We start from the raw sequence: 19,110 nt of genomic DNA on the forward strand, positions 1-19,110 counted from the left end.
ACTGGCAGCTCGTCCTGATGAATGTCGGTTGCGGTGCACACTTTGCTTTATTAGATTTTTACATACACTATTAGTGAATAATGTTTCATTATTTACTATTAGTGTAATAAAAATTGGAGTGCAATTAGCTGAAATATGACCTTCCCTGGCAGCTGAGGTAAGTACAAAAAAAGCTGTTGATTGTATGTTGTGTGCGTGCTTGCAGTGAGTGTGTTTACACGAGAGAGTGTAAGTGTGAATGTGTGTGCATGTGTGAGTAAGCATATGTGTGTGAGTGAAATTGAAAGTCAACGAGTGTGCAACGTCACTTCCGCTACTCCAGGGATTTTGGTGAATTGACGTTCGTGTCTGGAAATTGGTTTCTAACACTCTTCACCCATGTGTGAGTGTTTTCAAGTTTTCTTAAACACTCTCACATTTCTAAGTCTGTGGGTGCTCAACGGGTTTGCATTGCCACCTTCTCTGGAACATTTTAGGAGGGTGGACGGTTTCATTTGTAATTCCACTCCCGACAGTGGAAATTTCAGCCGTTCCTAAATATGACATTAAACGTTAGAATATTCCCACCTGCGGGTCAGTGTTTGATCATATAACCTTTACATATGTGCTCTAGCATGTGAATTGCACACCGGCCGAGGGCCTAGTCTTACAACACCCTTAGAAGTAAAAATAAATGTGGTATTCATATATTTTTACTATAACACACCTGACTTGATATCCCAGGCTAAGAAACTAAGAAATCGCTGCTAAGTGATTTTTTTATGATAAAGTTGCACCTTCACTAAGACATTACAGCCCAAACTCCAAGCCCAGTGATTGTATGGCTGGGCTCATCACCCTCCCTCAGTATCTCATCAAATGAAAAGGGTCTCAGTGGATCCTCAACTCATTGTGAACCTCAGTCCACCAAGCAACAGACCATTGTTCAATCTAAGATGCCCATTAATGTTCATTTCGAATGAAATGTCCATAAAAGACCTGGAATATGACCAATCTGATGGAGGCAGAAGCGGTCCCTACCTTGACCATGGTTTCCGTGTAGGTCTGAGCGGTCTTGGTGAATGAAGACGGCGATTTGCTGAATCCCCCCAGCAGCTTCTTCAGGATGTTGGCCACGTGGAATGGGGCGTCCTTCAGATTGGGGGGGAGCTCCTCCTCCCTCAGGTACTTATGCAACTTGTTGTAGATGATGCTGGAAGTCTCAATATTGTTGTACAGGGTGGTCAAAACCTCCGGGGTCACATATTCACGCAGGCTGACGCCGCGATCCAGGAAAAGCTGCACAAATTTGGGTTTATTCTCGACCAGAGCAAGAGTCATCACTGAGTGCAAGTCCTTGGCCTGTAACAACAAAAGGAGGAATGTGTCACTCAACATGGAGTGTTTCAGATGGAAACATCACTTACCTGCAATCCCGGTCTTCACTAAAGTCAAACATTTGAATAGTCCTGCCCAAGTGGTGAGTCCAGGCACTCTTGATCTTACGTATAAAATAGTAAACCTATCTATAACCACTGACCGTCTTTTGCTTTGGTGATTGGAAGAGTCAATTACTGAGAAATGTTTATGTCTCCTGGAGGGAGGGGTGGAATTAGCAAAAGTATGGAAGATGGAGGAATACTTTTACCAGCGGGAGAGATCACCATTAGACGTGGGCAGACCTAAAGCTAGGACTAACAAGAAAGAATTCTCAGTACATTCACATTCAAGGTAATATCATTTATTGTCAGAGGCCTTAATGCTCCGGCGAAGAGGGCAAGGGTGGCGGTACTTCTGCAATAAGAGCAGGCTGAAGTGATCGGGCTACAGGAGGCACAATTTAAATTGAGGGAGGCTGGCAGACTTTAAAAAAGAAAATACCCACTACAGGTTCACGCCACCCATGCACCAACTAAAACCAGGGGTGCTCCAGTCATATTCAAGAAGGGTCTAGGAGTTGCCATATTGGAAACAGGAAAGGATAGGCACGTTTGATGCAACCTACTCAAAGGAAGAGTAGAGGAAAACATACTTACAAAAGAAATACTATGTATGCCGAAACAAGCCTATGTAAAAGCATGCAGACACCACCCTGCAGACTGGGGGGTTCACAAAAGGCACAATATTTCCAAAAGGAGACTTCAGCCAGGTGGTGGATAACACACCAGAAAGGTCAGGTCTGTTCATGGGTCAACCACACAAGTCTGTCACAAGAAGTGTGAGAAAGACTGGATGCACTGAACGGAGCCAGGCTGCACTGAACTATTCCTGTGTACACTGAACATATTCCAGAATACACAGAATGCATCTGTCCCACCATCTCCTGAAGGCAGTGGTTGAGAGGAACATGGGCGCCTCACACTATACAGCTTGACCAACATCCTGAGGGATTCAAATGAATGTACTGAGAGATGCAGTGAATAGGACCGAGAAAAGATAAAAGATCATTTGACATTCAATGCTAGCCTGAAAATATCCAAGATAGTCCTGTGGGATGCCATCTGGGTAGTAGTGAGGGGAAAGAAGATAGCCCTTGGAGCACTAGCAACAAAAGAAAACAGAGAACTGACTCAGGTCAAATTACAGACAGAAATGTAGAAAGCAGAGGAAACTCATAAACTTAGGTTGCAATGACTAGTGCTCCAGTATTTGACGTCACTCAGAGGCCCACTCTACACTCTGCTAGTAAAGAGTTGTGAAAAAGCAGTTCAAGTGTGGACCACCAAGTGGTTACCAAGTGGGGAACATGAACATTGTAAGAAATTGGGTTGTTGGTTGACTGGGGTATAAGCAATTCTAATTATTGTGAGGGATTTTATATCAAGCTAATCAATTTTCCCGGCAGCCCGTGTCCGATCTATAATCTGTTCTTGCGGTGTAGAGTTCTTTATCCATTCTAATTTAAGCCATGAGATGGAACCACGTTGTTGGAGGTTATGTGAGCAGATCCCAGCACTTAAAAAAATTGGGCCAACAGCTCACTTATGGAGCCAGCTAATCTGAAGATACATTTAGAAGATGATACATATTGTTGTTTGGACACAACTAAAGTTCTTAAACCGCTGAAACAATGGGAACAGTGACATTATTCAGATTTAAGATAAGATACTATTGTATGACATAAGACTCAGACTGCATATATTGAACTTTGTTGGGCTTTTTTGGTTCTTCTGCTAAGGTTTTTCATTGGTTACTGGTGACGGGCCATTTGATTGGTTAACTTTATTTGCTCTGAGTATGTGCAATGTGTAATGATTGGGTGGGCCCCACGGTTGTTATGGTCTGTAGGTGTTTTAGTAGGTTCTAGTAATTTAGTAGACAGGGTTACCCTTTTTTCTCTTTTTCTTCCCATTTTTGTATTCTCTATGGGGTTTGGATTTGTTTCTTTTTTTTTCTTTTTCTTTCTCTATGGTCCTTTCGAGTCTAATAATGATTGTGGGATTAGCTTAGCCGTAATATTGGTACAGCCCTGAGGGGTTCAGTGATCCAACCTGGTGGTTAGTGAGTGCTCTCGCAGCAGGATGGGAGAGATAATTGTCGAGAGTATGGACTAAGAAGATGGGGGAATTTGTTGTATCCGCTTTGAGGTTCCAGGGAGGGCAGAAGGTTGATTTAAGGGGTGGAGGGTCAAGGAGAATTTGCATGACTTAAACAGATGTAAAAATATTGGGGGAGAGAATGGGGTAAAAAAGAACTGGAACAAAACACAGGAAGTTTAGAAAGTTTACAAAATTAGGTAGACAATTTGAGGTGGACGAGGTGGATGTTGACTGATGGGAGTACTATGGGCATCGACCAGCACCTTCATATCATATCCTGGAATAATAATGGGATGTAAACTCTAACTAAAGGAGTCTTGGCTTCTATAACCTCAGAAAGGGATGCCCTTAAGGCCTTCTGTAGAGGACATACTCTGAGTTTTACTATAGAACAATAGGAGGTAGAGAGTCTAGCTGAGACTCATTTAAGGCTCTCCCTTAGTCAGATCGCGGCTGCATTAGCTCAAAGTATATTCAAACAAAATCTGCAGATATTAGTGTGTGCCTTGGAACAACGGGTTGTCTTATAGACCATTCAAAGGAAAATAATGTGGTATAGGGCCAACAAGAAGATTCCAATTACTCAATTGTTATGATTTGAAAATATTGAGGCGATGGGTTGGTTGTTGCCTTTCCGTATTAAAGCTAGTATGAGTAGCAATTGCATTCTGAAAATAGTGGAGAGCAAATAACTGACCATTCTGACATTAGAGAGGTATTTTGGAAATGTTCTTCAAATCTCTATAAGGAGGATTGTGTAGCCTCTGTAGAATCTGTAAAAATATATTTGGAGAAATATCAATATCAAAAGCTGACACAGGGAAAGCAAAAAAGGCTGGGTGAGAGGGTGACCCTGGCAGCGATTGAGAGTACTATCTGACAGCTGGCAAGTGGTAAAGTCTCTGGACCGGACCAAATTCCATTCAAATTTTATACAATTTTTCCAGGGGCACTTATTCCGGCCCTTTGTGATCTATTTAACTCCGCAGTGTTTCTCAGTGGAGTCCCTAGCTTGTGGGGTGAAATCAATATTGTGTTTTTTCCAGAAAAAGGAAAGGATCGCATGTGCTGTGGGTCCTATTAGCCAATATGTCTGATAAATGCATACTCAAAGATCTATCGATACAAGGATATTGGCCAATCGGTTATCTTCAGTCATGTCGGACCTGGTTGACCCAAATCAACATGAGTTTATTCCAGGCCTCAATAGGCCTCTCATGTAAATATGGCTCATGTAAATATGGCTTTGGACAGCTTTAGAGTTGCATATGTGGAGGAAGAACCCACCAGGGTGATCGTGTTGTATGCCGTAATGCTATTTAACAGGGTCTTTTGGCAGTTCCTCTGGGCAGTCATGAGCAAGGTGGGCCTTGGCCAGGGTTTGAAATCACAGGCTAAACATTGATATAGTGGATTAATGGCAATGGTCTCCTGTGGGGGTGCTCTCTCACACCCAATCTGTATCACCAGGGGCACTTGCCAGGATTGTCCTCTCGCCTCAATTGTTCGTCCTCTACTTTGAGCCATATGTTTAGGCTTTACAAAGATTGGACGCCATGTGCTCCTTATGTCTGCATAGTATTAAGCTGAGAGTGTTGGCCTATGCAGACGATGTGTCATCTTGACATCTTCTCCAGCTGGGACACTGGTAGATGTTGAAGAACTAGTGTGAAAATTTGGTAGGCCTCCGGCTACAGGCATAATCCCAACAAAACCAGGTCATTACTAATGTTCCCACCTTGGCATTAGGTGCTAGGAAGTTTCAATTTGCAACATACTTAGGGTTAGAACTGACCTTGTAATATAAGGAAATAACTGATTTAAATTATGCCAAATTATATGATCAACCTATAGAAATATTTAAAAAGTGGAATAGGTTGCATTTGGGCCATTTTGGAAGCTGTAATATCAGGAAGATGGTTTTATTTCTGCATTATTTATATTTACTTCAACGTATACCTCTTTATCTCCCCAAAGCCTTTTTAAAGAAGATTGAAGCTGGTTGGGAGACGTTTGTATGGAGCTATATGAATCCTCAGTGTAATATACAGCATCTTCAACTACCCCGTGGCAGTGGTGGTATAGCTTACTGGCTTTTTGGCTGTATTATATTGCATTCTTTATATTTCCATTCACAGCAGTTATGGGTAAGAAGAAATGGCTGTTTGGTTAGACATTCCCCGGCTACTTACCCTATGGGGAAAAGCTATTAAACTATTCACAGGTTTAACAGACACAGCTTATTTCAAGGAAACGACATTTATTACATTACGGGTACAGCATCAAATTTGGGTTTATATCACAAAATTATTTGGCATTACTCCTTATAATCAATACACACTTCTGGGCCATAATTCTAATTTTTCACCAGCTGTTCATTGTAGTGTTTTAGGGTGTTGAGTGTTGGGTTGAATTGGACCTCCAATATCTTGGACAGGGGTGATCATGACATACTACAGCCCCATGAGGTCCTCCAGTGTACATTTTCCCTGCCTCTACAGGTTTATTTTGATATCTCCAGTTCCATAACTTTTTACAAAGCCTGGCAGTTAAGGATTTAAACTACCCTCAGAAAAATGTTTTGGGGAAAGAGACAGAGAAGGGGCTACATAAACGTACGTGGGTAAATCCAATATATTTCAACTTAAAGCATCTAGATGGAGTAAGCATTTGAGGGTAGAATTTTTTAGGATGAAATTAAAAGTAGCAATACTTACTCGCAGATTATTTATAATGTCGCCTGCATTAAGGTGCATCAGTTCAAATTTCATAATGATTATTATTACTTACCAGGTCAGTTTTATAAAATGAGGGTAAGACAAGATGGAAAATATTTTGGGTGTGGGGTCGATAGGGATGATGGGGTACATACCTTTGCCGGTTGTATAGGTATTTGGGGGCACTGGGATTACAGCTTCCAGAAATTGATTGGGATATTGCAAAAGGATGTTGTCTGGGATAACAAAAATATCATACTGGGGCATTCACCCTTGATTCCATCATGCTTCACTGGATATTAATTGTTTTGTTATCTCGCTGGCCAGGTTACTCCCGGCGCGACACTGCTGGTTTAGTGAGGCACCACATCCACAGGTTTGGTGGCATAAATTTGTAAAAGCCTGTCCACTAGGAATTTCTACCTTAGAAGGAAGCAGTCAGTGTTCCAAACTGATGCCAATCAGGGACACTATAAGAGCTTGGATGTCAGAGGCTCTATCGGGCCGCTACTCATCTTGTCATTGAAGGGGATAATTCGGACCTTCTTTCGATTGAAGTCTAAAGGCCCTTTGTGATGCACACTGCACTTTCGAATTAGTAATAATACCTTTAGTAGTATGACATCATTAATGTGATATGGTGAGTTTTTTCACTCTGTAGTTCTACACTGTGACGTTCCCCATATAAAATAAAAATGTGAATGGCCTTGATAGCACCTGAGGAAGAGAATGGTTTTGGCATGGTTCATTGGAATGATTATAGCCTCCTTTCAATTACTTAACCCCACAAGTCAGTATTAAATGCACCCAGATTAATGCTACTGGGGTTTGTTGGACAAAGGCTCCAACACGGAGGGGAGGTGTGGGGTTACTGGACATACAGAGAATTCCCCAACATACCATGACCAAAATGAGGTAGGATTGTTCAGTTTCCAAACATGCTATTTATCAATATGATGTGTTACGCAAACAAATTATGGACGGAATAATGAATACATACACCCCCAGTCAAGAGATCTGGGGTAAATCCATCTTCCTTTTGCTCACCATGTCACCCCAGTTTATAGACAGCCATATGCAAATCAGTCTTGACCCTGTGCCTCATGGGAACAGTCCAGACCGAACTGCCAGGCAAGGTCCTCCCTGGACCAGAAACAAGCATCCTGGAACCGGTTTCTGGGTAACACCCCTCATCAGCCAGGCTAGCTTGAATCCAATGGCACAGTGAGCCCAGGACCCACGTCTGGGCATACCTGGTGCACTTAGGGCGAGAAAGCAAAAAACACACAATTGATGGACGGAATGCAGAACAAATCAAAACATTCACCCCCAGTCAAGAGATCTGGGATAAATCCATCTTTCTTTTGCTCACCATGCCACCCCAGTTTAGACACAGCCATATGCAAATCAGTCTTGACCCTGTGCTTCATGGGAACAGTCCAGCCTGAACTGCCAAGCCAGGTCCTCCCTGGGACAGAAACAAGCATCCTGGGACCGGTTTCTGGGTAAAACCCCTCATCAGCCAGGCTAGTTTGAATCCAGTGGCACAGTGAGCAATATAATGGCACCATGAAAAAAGGCATCATGAGACCTTTACACTGACAATGATATCACATGAAGTGACATCACATGTGATGACATGAATCAGATCACAGGAAACACCAGTGGGGCCTTTGGTAAAGAGGGCAACATCACAGGGTGCTAGTCTTAACTGGCATGAGATACCTTATTACACCCATTGACACATGCCAATGACCAAGCCATTTACTACCAACTCTTTACTCACAGACCCATATGTAGTCTCCAGTCTCACATTTGACTGTATCAACCACTATGTCTGACTCTGCCAATTGTATAATATATGGATCCCTCCCCCTATTCCCATAATAGGATCACTACCCATTGTGTGCTATCACTTTCCTTTAATAGCCACATGCTTAGGGACCTCTTACTTCCCAGACCTCCCTTCATGTTCTTGTCTAGTTTGTAGACAACAATGTGTTGTTCTTCAGATCAGTACAACACTTCTCTGCTTCCTAATTAAGGGGCAAATTATGATGTAGGATTTTCTGCATCCTCCGGCCCGGCGGATGCGGAAAATTCTCTGCGGACCCACCAAAGACCCACCGCCAAATTAGGATGGCTGGTGGGTCCTGGTTTAGTCCGCTGTTTTTCTGCCGCGGTTGGCTTAAACCGCCGCGGAAAAGGCCTAATATGGTGGCGGTGTCTCTCAGACACCGCCAGCCATATTAGGATGTCTGAATTTCAATGCCTTTACATGGCGGCATGGCAGCATGTCCGCCGTGCAAAGGCGTACGGATTCTTGTTTGGGGGCCCGTTGCGGGCCCCCAGGGGTGAAGGAGGGGTGGGGGGTGCACATGGGGGGTACCTATAGTACCCCCCTGCATTTGCGTGCACAGAGCGGCAGGCACCGTGCTGCTTTGTGCATGGAAATGCACAGCTTTCATTTTTAACATTGCGGCGGGTGCTGCTTGAAGCAGCACCCGCCGCAATGTTAAATATAGAGGATGTGACCGCCAGGGTGGCGGTCACATCCTAATTGCACAGGAGGGAACTCTGCAGGCCATGCGGAGGTTCCCTCCTCCTCTATGGTCGCGGACGGACTCAAGTCCATCCGCGATCATAATGACTCCCTAAGTGTCTGCTTAATGAGTATATCTATGCACAACTATATATAAATACAAGCAAGATGGTTATAATTTTCCTCATAAGTCAGTATGGTGGGTGCACCAGTGGCAGTGTTGTGTCAGTAAGATGACGCCACTGGCCACAGGGGCGCAGTGACACATGTCACCCTGGCCTCGGTGGCTGCAAGGATACGGAAAAGATGCACAGTGCATGGGACGGACAGGTGAACGAGTGACCACAAGGACACCATGTAATAGAAACAAGTCCGGTTGTGTCCACTGCTCAGGCCGCTTTGCTTACCTTCCACTGCCAGTCACTGGAAAAAATGTCACGTGCGACGTGGAGTCTGTTCCAGGACACGGCCAGCGTCAGCTGATAGTCCCAGTTCTTGCTGCCAAGGCTTTGACTGGCTAAAGAAAACAGAGAGGAGAAGAATTCGTTCAACAGGGAAGCGAAACCTTAGAGAGGGTTTGTAGTAGGTCTGACTAGTTTGTTCATCTACATTAAGTAGGTATCGCTAATATAAGATACTATTTTAATATTCCTTTCTTACTCTTTCTCTTCACATACTTGATACCAATAGAACATACATATTTTTTGATTTATCAGTACGGTTCTTAAGCCTTTGTAGTCTCTAAAATTTGTGTGATAATATAAATATCTGATTTGTAAGTATAGGTTTAACAAGTTTGTGTCTATTTGTATCTGCTTCAAATGTATTCAGATTATAATATGCAACAATATTAACTTACATGAATAGAGAGTCCTTACAGGCCCAGCAGAGGCAGTCACCATCTTTGTATGGGTGAACATGTATGGCTGCTCTTCTTTGTCTGGCACCAGATGTTATATTATATGTGGTCACAACTCAGGTGCCGGATAGCTTGTGGTTAAGCGCTGACACACACACCCACTCAGGCACACACACACACCTTCACTCACACATACTCTCACATTTGTACGCCCATGCCTCACCACACATGAAATGAAGCCCTCAAGAGGTCAATGAAGGGTCTGGCTGCAGCGCTGCACTCCAACTACTTCAAGAGCCCTGCTCCAGTGAACGTGGCCCTTGGGGCCCCAGTTGGCCTCATAACACAGGAGGTCTAACAATGGAGACCTGTCCAAGCCTTGATCCAAATCAGACTCTGCAGTCTGGTCCTTGAAGCTATGAGCTACAAACCCTTCTTCTAAGTGGACCCAATAACTATCCGTGGAGGCTGGCGAGGGTTTACAAGGAGAAATCTGCTGCCGGAAGCATTGAAGTTTAAACTGCCATAACTCCATCGCAATTCTTCTCGGTGCAGCCACCTCTTCCTGCAACCCGCTCGACTCCAAACTAAGACCGCAAATGACTCCTAGCCTTCTGGAAATGCCTCTAAGCGATCTACTTAGATATGCACCTAGCTAAAAGTACCTCATGATGAACATATCTAGGATCTTCAACATAAACCAATTTATAGCAAATGATTATATACCGTGGTTTACTCTTCTCTACTTTATTCTGCTATTTATCTAACAGTCCATCATGATGTACCCTAGTCTAAGTTAGAACATTCCATCCTTCTAAAGGGCCCAACACCTGTTCTGATCTAGTTATGCTTCATAAATGGTTAAAATAAAATATCTTATTCATAGACAGTGCGTTGCTGAACTCTCCCACCCCAGTGCGCAGAGGAGATCATAAGCCTATCAAAGTGCAAGAAAGGAAGCCGTTCTGCCCATAAAGTCTGTACGACCAAGTAAAGCCTGGGCTCACAGCAGCCTTTTCCAAGGAATTTGCAAGCCTCTTCATTAGCCTGTTTAATTTCCCATGAGGAGACTTAAGGGTTAAGCTCACTAATAGAAAGGCTGCTGTCAGGTTAATACTCAAACCAGGAAAAACACTTGGGGTCTGTAAGTCATATAGGTCCCTTGCCCTATTAAATGCTGATACTAAAATGTTGACCAAGGTGCTCACGAGTAGATTAGACAAGATCTTACCAGTCCTAGGGAACCGGGCAAGGTGGGCTTTGTGCAAGGCCGAGTGGGCTCAGATAACAGCTACAAAGGTGTCCATTTAGTAGGCCCAGTGGCTTTTACTTAGGGAAAGCACTTGATTGGGTGAGCTGAAAGTTACTGGAGGCAGTATTGCTCAAATTGGGACTAGGCCCGAAAATAAGGGGGTGGCTCCTACCAAACATTCGACAACCCAGAAGAATGGATATGGGTAAACAGTGTAAACTCAGTTAAGATGCAGCATCAGATGGCAATCAGGTAGGAATATCCACTGGTGCCAACCCTCTTCGCCCTTAAAATACAATCCCTGGCGGCCCACACACAGGCAACCAATGAGATAAAAGGCATTAAGATTGAGTAGAAAAACACAAACTTACCCTAGCCCCTAATGTACTTATTTCTCTCACAGTACCTGAGGAGTCACAGGAATGTTTTGAGAAGTTTGACGGTAAAAAATTGGGTTATTGGTTGGGGGGGTTGAAACCCAACTGAAGGAGCAAGCACAATCCATGTCAGGGTGAGTCACAAGCAAACACCAAAAAAACCTATGCTCAACCTCCTGGTAGCTATCACAGAGCGGTCAGGCTTAATTTAGAGGCATTGTGTAAACGATAAATGCAGCACTGTAACACAGTAAAAACACACCATAAAAGGATACCATAATAGTTTAGAAAAATAGAGTATTTCTTAATAATAAATAAAACTAGAACAAAACAACAAAAACCCAATCAGTATAACCGGAGATATGAAGGTTTAAAGACTTCAGTGAAAATAGTGCCAAAAAGCACAAAGCGCCAACTGTGAATAGCTGGTCACGCTGGACTGGGACAGAACCTCAGGCCGACCATGATGGAGCATGGGCCGATAGCAGCAACCTAGTTAAGCTCACTGAACATGAGTACCTTAAATCCTGATTTGTATTACATTACGAGGCCCCACGCTGAGGATATGTCAATGCTTCAGTTCCGAGGATCTATGGTGTTGCGTTGCGAGTTCCCATGTTGTTGCAGAGGATCCTGTCTATGCGGGCACGGGATGCAAAGTCTGTTGTCGAGGAAGAGACATGCAGCTGTGGAGATGTGTCTGTTCGGCAGAGCTATGAGGCTGTGAAGCGAGAACCTGTACTGGCATCAAGGCTGGTGCCGCCAGAAGATTTGTAAAGTGAGGGCCTGTGTCAGTGAAGCTTCGCACAGCGGCAGTTCGGATGCAGACGCTAAGGTTGATGATGAGTCCTTGCAGTGGGCGAACCTTTGCAGCAGAAATGATGTGTTGTTCAAAGGCAATGCACCGGTTCTGCTGGAGATGCATCACAGAGGAGATGCGTCAGTTCCTCTGGGGGTCACCAGATGGGCTGGTGGAGAACCTTCAGGACCACTTCCACTGGTCCAGGACTGGGGTGGCATCACTTGGCAAGGTAGGATCGACAGTGGACAGAGACCAGGTGCTTGGTCCAAGGTTGTTGAAGTCTTCTTTCCCTGAGGCTCTAGTCAGGAAGTCAGCGAACTAGCCCATGGAGCCACTGGTTCAACAGATGTATGTCCAGTCCTTCTCACAAAGGCAAGAGGGCAGCAGGTCAGCACAGCAGATAGGCAGCCCTTCAGAGCAGCAGTCCAGCAGAGTGGCAGTGCTCTCAGTAGAACAGTAGTAATTCTTCCAGGCAGAGTATCCACATGTTCAGATGAGTACTAAAGGGTTAATGTCTTGGGGATCCATTATGTATACTTGGGCCTTCCTATGAAGTGGGAGAAGCTAAACCTGCAATGGGTTTCGCAACCCTTTAAGTAGAGGCATGGCAAAACCTATTGAAGTGTAGGTAGGGCTGTGCCCATTTCTGCCTTCCCATCCTGCCAGTGACGGCCGATCCAGGCAGACCTAAGTACTCCATTGTGTGTAGATGTCTAGGAGTAATACACAGAGTGCAAATGTCAGCTACACCAAGTCCTCTGACCTAGAGACAAGCTGCAGGCACTAAAGCCTTAGAGGGACCATTTATTGAATCTACGTAGTGCACCTCTGCTAAGCATTATGGGATGCGTTGGAGCCTGGAAAGGTACCGTTGTGATGATTACAGCATGCAGCACTCTTTACTCACCTTTCAGGAGAGCCTGGAGGATAGCCATGTCGATGTCCTGAGCACCTTTGGTGTCTGCATTGAAGATGGTGAGAAGGTGGCTCATGGCAACAATGTCCTGGATCTAGGGAATTAAAAAATGCAGAAGGTAAGAGAGTGGGTTGCGATGATGTCAGAGAGTAAATGGATGAGGTGAGTGAGCAAATGAGGATGCTGATGAGAGGGTGGATGAGTGAAGATGTGCTTAACAAGGACGTGCATAAGTGAGCAGATACATAGGTGATTGAGTGAGCAATGTGCTTAATAAGTGAGACGTGAGGAAGTAGAGGGGTTGGTGGAAGATTTAGATCAGTGAGTAAATGAGGGAGCAAATTAGTGGGAGGATGAGTGAGCGATGTGCTCAATAAGTGAGTTGATGAGTGAACAGATTAGTGGATGGTTGAATAAAAGATGTGTTTATTGAGACCCTGGATGAGCGAAGGGGCAGTGGTTGATTAAGAGATGTGCTTTATGAATGAGTGGATGATGAAGCATATGAGTGCATGAGGAAGTGTGTGGTTGAGTGAGGGATGTGTTTAACAAGCGAGTAGGTGAATAAGCAGATTAGTGGGTGGTTGAGTGAGTGATATGATTATTGAGTGAGCAGATGGGTGAGTGAGGAAGCAAGTGGTTTATAAAGTGCTGTGCTTAACAAGTGAGTTGTTGATGGAGCAGATGAGTGGATGGATACGTGAGTGAGGAAGTATGTGGCTGAGTGAGTAATTTGTTTAAAAATTGAGTGAATAAGTGAATAGATGAATGAGTGGGTGAATGAATGATGTGCTTAACAAGAGAGGGGTTGAGTAAGGGAATGATTGGTTGAACCAGCAATGTGTTTAACATGTTTGTGGAAGAGCGAGCAGATCAGTGGGTAGTTGGGTTGAGTGAGTGATATGTTTAACGGGCAAGCTGACTACACTGTTCCTAGAGGTAAAAGACCAGTACAGCTTAGAGCCAGCCTTGAACGAGATCAAGCCGGCACTTGCAAGAAAGCTGTTTCTGAAATTCAGATAACAGGCCTTGCCACTCTCCTATTTCACAAACAATTGGAGTTGCTCACAAATCTTAGGGTGCCTGGCATGTGATTGCCCAACAGAATCAGAACTCCATGTATTCTTTCGCTGTCCAGGCTACAACAAAGTGAGAAAACAGTGGTTGGCACAGATCTGTAGAAATCTAGGGACCAGACGTTGCTGCGAGGCTTTTAGGATATTTAAACACAATACTAGCCTCCCGATTGTGTATTTGGTAGCTGGTTTCCTATTTTCTATGTGGTGCCCTCGTACAGCTTTCCTAAAAGACAAACAAAGCCATAGTAATAAATAAGGGTTACAGTTAAGCACGAATGAAAGGAGGAACTTGATTGGGGTATCTTTCACTTTTAATTGCCTGTAATCCTCTGTATTGATGCACTTTATTCATTTTTGGCTTCTTCTGTAACATCTATTTCCTGTGCTCGAACTTGTAGTTGTGGCCTAGATTAAGCTCTGATTTCTATCCCTGGCCTTGTCTACTGTATTACATCTTGCACTGTTGTATATGCACTTTGTTGTTAGAAACTGTTTTTAGTTAAAAATCAAGTAATAGTTTTATATGATTCAATTCTTTTATTTGTGGAATTGGTGAATAGAGTATACTATATAAATGTGACAGTGTTTTTTATTTTATGTACTTGGACTTGTTCTGCTTCTTTTATCCCTACAAACTGTAAATGTGTTTTAAATCCAAATGAATTGTATCCAATTTTAGCTGTACTTTAAGGTCAAACTGACTGAAATAAAGTTATTTGACTGACTGATATGTTTAACAAGTGAGAGGATGACTGAATGGGTGAATATGGGGCTAAGATGGGTGGCTGAGTGAGTAGTGTGTTTAATTAGTGAGAGGATGGGTGAGTGAGTGAGGGAATAGATGAGTGGGTGGTTGATTGAGCGAGTGATCTGTTTGACGAGTGAGTGGATGATTGAGTGAATGAACATGGGGCTAAGTGAGTGATATGCTTAACTAGTGAGCAGATGAGTGAGAGAGTCAAATATTGGGTGGTTCAAGTTCAAGTTAAAGTATTTGTATAGTGCACTACTCACCCATAGGGTCTCAAGGCGCTTGTGAGAGGGGGTGCATTATTTATCGAATAGCCAGGTTTTAAGTTTCTTTCTGAAGGAAATGTGGTTCTGTGTGAGGCGGAGGTGGGTGGGGAGAGAGTTCCAGGTCTTGGCCGCCAGGTAGGAGAAGGATCTACCTCCCATGGTGGATCTATGGATGCGCGGAACTGCGGCAAACGCTTGGTTGGAGGATCTTAGTTTGCGGGAGGGTGTGTAGAAGGACAGTCGTGTGTTGAGGCATTCGGGTCCTAGTTTGTAAAGGGCCTTGTGAGCGTGGGTGAGGAGACGGAACGTTATTCTCTTGTTGACGGGAAGCCAGTGGAGGTCTTTCAAGTGGCCGGTAATGTGAGCTTGGCGAGGGATGTCCAATATGAGTCTGGCAGATGCATTTTGGATGCGTTGGAGTTTTTTCTGTAATTTGTGCTTAATGAATGAGTGGATATGTCAACAGAATCATTGAGATGATGAGTGAGCAGAGTAGTAGGTTGGTGAGTAAGCAGATAAGTAAGTGAAAGAGTTGATCACTGAGTGGGTGGGTGAACAGTGTGCTTATCGAGTGAGTGAATGAGTGAGAGAGGGAGTAGGTGGTTGAGTGAGTGCTGTATTTAACAGGTGAGGGGATGAGTGATTAAAGTAGCAGTGGGTGTGAGTGATGTGTTTAATGAATGAGTTCATATGTCAATAGATGCATTGGTGGTTGAATGATTGATGTGTTTAACAAGTGAGATGATGAGTGAGCAGATGAGTAGGTTGGTGAGTGAACGGATACATGAGTAGGAGAGTTGATGACTGAGTGGATAGGTGAACAATGTGCTTATTGAGTGAGTGGATGAGTGAGTGAGGGATAGGTTGAGTGGATAGGGTAGGTGGTTGAGTTAGTGCTGTATTTAACAGGTGAGTGGATGAGTGATTGAAGTAGCAATAGCAGTTGTGACTGATGTGTTTAAAGAATGAGTAGAGGATTGAGGGAATTGGTGGTTGAGAGAGCAATATGATAAAAGAGAGTGGATGAGTGAGCAGGTGAGTTGTTGGTTGAGTGAGTGATGAGCTTAATGAGAAAGAGGAGGAATGACTGTGAGAAAGTGGATAGGTGAGTTAGTAAATGTCAACACTTTTTAAACACAGAGCTGGGAAATATGCACTGGATCAGCTCTTGTAGATCCAGCGAATCCAAGGAATATGACCTCTCTTGTTGATCTTATTAGCATTGTCTATCAAAGCATTGAGAGGGACAATGACTCGAATGTTGAAAGAGCGCGATGCCCACCATATTGTGCAGATTTCATGATTGGAAACTGCAGTGTCTGGGAATAGTTTTGCTGCATTTCCAATGGAAGTAGACTTTATTTTACACTTTTTGAATCCATTGGTGGCAATTCCAGTGGAATGTTCAGAATACACACCAAACTACTGGTCCCACTTGCAAAGCATCTAATTTGCAAGAATAGAATCAAATGCTGATTTAAGACAGCCATTCGTATCCCAATAGAATGCTATGATCTCCCGGCACAACTTCTCCATGGGATATTCCCATTTAAAATTTCTGTTAGAGGTTGGACTGGTTTGTGGAAAATGTCTCCTGTCATTTTAACATGGACATTCTTTCTCCATTTCATTTAATAATAACCTACAAATAGTTTAGACAACTCTAAAGTACCTTTATGGTGGGTTGTTCTTGAACATGCTGTTGACATTTTAACTTCAGAAGATTGTATTAAGTTTTTTTAAATGTAAATGAATTAACAGACTAATATATCAGATATATGAGTCCAGGAGTGGGATATTATGACAGACAAGCAGAAAAACAAAGAGATCCAGTGCCAGGTCAGATCAACCAAAACTGTATCAATAAGACTGTTATAATACACGTATGATTTAAGTATAATGAAGCACTTGAGCAGGATAGTAATGCAGTAATAAACGAGTACACGTTTCCTGTACTGGTATAGCCACTTAAGTAAAGCTGCATTGAGGAGGGTGACAAGTAATAACCCTAAACCTATGCAAGCTGATCCTAGAACAAAAATACAGTAGACACAGAATGATTCCATTATAGAATACATTTATCATTATCAATGGTCAATATTGTCATACAGGTGTATGTCACATTTATGTGTAAGGATGTGTGGCATTATAAGAAAAGAAGGAAATGTCTCACTAATAGGGAACCTATTAGGGCGGTTTTTAGCTCTGCACACAGGACTCCAAAGCCCAGTGTATGAACTCTGATTCCTAAACCAAAACAGAATTGGCTAAGCCCCAATTCCATTATTTAACTTGACGTAAGTCCATATATAGTATATGGTACAGGACAAAACACACCAATAGCACAGAAAGTCACATTTCACCTGTGGAAGCAGCACATATTGTGCCATTCTCTAGACAGATAAGGAAATACAAGGCTTCAGACCTATATGTGTATTGTGACTGCTGAAGCTTTTAAAACTTGAGGCAAACCTGTCAAAATAACAATTTTTGACACGAAACACACATACTTTTAAATACTAAATCAGCCACCCGTAAGTAGGCCAAGGTATGGTACCCAGTCAAGAATTTAGTACCTAAAGTGACTAGCACTGAAAAGCTATTTTCAATGTATGGGGCTGCAGCTGCTCCTATGAGAGAAAATAAAGTACAGATGAACTAACAATTTTGCTATCTTTAGATTGGGATAGGCTAGAGAAAGGATTTACCCATTATTGTTAATATTTATTAAAAATCCAATTCACTGGTACAATCATATTTTAGATAAATATTTAGGAAAAGTAATTTAAAAAGTTAGATCTAGTCTGCCTGACGTGCCGGAGTGTTTAGACTGCCAGCAGCTGGTGCCTATCTGTGCTTCCCCTAAATGAGATGAGAAAACTGCCCTCAGAGAACGCTGTATTTTTAACCCTTAAGGGCCCGATTTTGACTAGCGCTGTGCCTGTGTGCTTACGCTGTATTATTAGCCCTTAAGCGCCCGATTTTGACTAGCGCTGTGCCTGTGTGCTTACGCTGTATTTGTTTGCCCATTAGCTTCCAATACTGACTAGCGCTGTACTTATGTGCTGACGCTGTGTTTAGTTCCTACGAGCGTCTAACATTAACTAGCGCTGTGCGTGATCACCAACAGCTGTAACATTGTGGCTGTGCTCTTTAATTGTGTTCCCCTGTATAGCGCCGTGTTGCTCGCTTGGCAGCTCGTTATTTGAGAAGTTTGTTATCCGACCTGCTGGTCCATTTGCTGCCCCTGCCTCACTTTCACTTTCACCCTCCATTTTGTTTGTTGCAGTTTCCTGGCCCGCCCCTCCTCCCCGCTACCGCCTCCCAGCTGCTGCCCCTCCCACGCTCCGCCCCCTTCAACATCCATTTATGTCTGATGTCCCCACGCGCAGCGTCCACGCGCTACGGCCATGCCGAAGGTGCGCCAAAGGTAAGCCCGTCTACGCCCGTCCGCGCCTGGACCGCGCCCAGCGCCAGACCCCCTGCCCCTCGCCCTACCCAGTTCTCCCGCATTACCTATGACGCCACCACCCTACTAGCCCTTAACCCCGGCCGTTCACCCAACTGCGTCCAAGCCGCTCCTGGACACACCCATGGACCTTTCTCCTGCTACTCCTGCAAATTCAGCGGCACCGACAACTACTCCGCTACGACCACTCCACAGACTCCCGACCCCAACCACCTACAATGCATCCTTCTCAACACCCGCTCGGTCCACAGACACGCCATTGACCTATGGAATCTACTAGACACCATCTCTCCCGACGTCGCCTTCCTTACAGAAACATGGATGAACGCTTCATCCGCCCCAGACATCACCATTGCCATCCCTGAAGACTATAAGATCACACGCAAGGACCGTTCCGGCCACACAGGAGGAGGAATCGCTATCGTCCATAAGAAATCAATCCGCATCTCAACCAGCTCTGACGCCAACCTCGCCAACTCCGAACACCTTCACTTCCAAATCCACATCGACCCCAAGACCACACTCAGAGGCACCCTCCTCTACAGACCACCAGGTCCCCGCG

The 19,110-nt window shown here is 43.9% G+C and overlaps 1 protein-coding gene across 1 annotated transcript in view; it reads right to left on the minus strand.

Annotated features, from left to right (window-relative positions):
* LOC147693360 (transient receptor potential cation channel subfamily M member 2-like) overlaps positions 1 to 19,110 on the minus strand; it is a 374,197-nt gene that overhangs the window by 154,314 nt on the left and 200,773 nt on the right. Inside the window, exons 8-10 of the mRNA XM_086933683.1 lie at positions 12,975 to 13,077; positions 9,185 to 9,294; positions 1,021 to 1,341 (exon numbers count right to left, since the gene is read on the minus strand). Coding sequence (XP_086789809.1) covers positions 1,021 to 1,341; positions 9,185 to 9,294; positions 12,975 to 13,077 — 534 coding nt within the window. The remainder of the gene's footprint in view (positions 1 to 1,020; positions 1,342 to 9,184; positions 9,295 to 12,974; positions 13,078 to 19,110) is intronic.

This window comes from Lissotriton vulgaris, chromosome 8 (genome assembly GCF_964263255.1).
Source record: "Lissotriton vulgaris chromosome 8, aLisVul1.2, whole genome shotgun sequence".
Classification (NCBI taxonomy): domain Eukaryota; kingdom Metazoa; phylum Chordata; class Amphibia; order Caudata; family Salamandridae; genus Lissotriton; species Lissotriton vulgaris.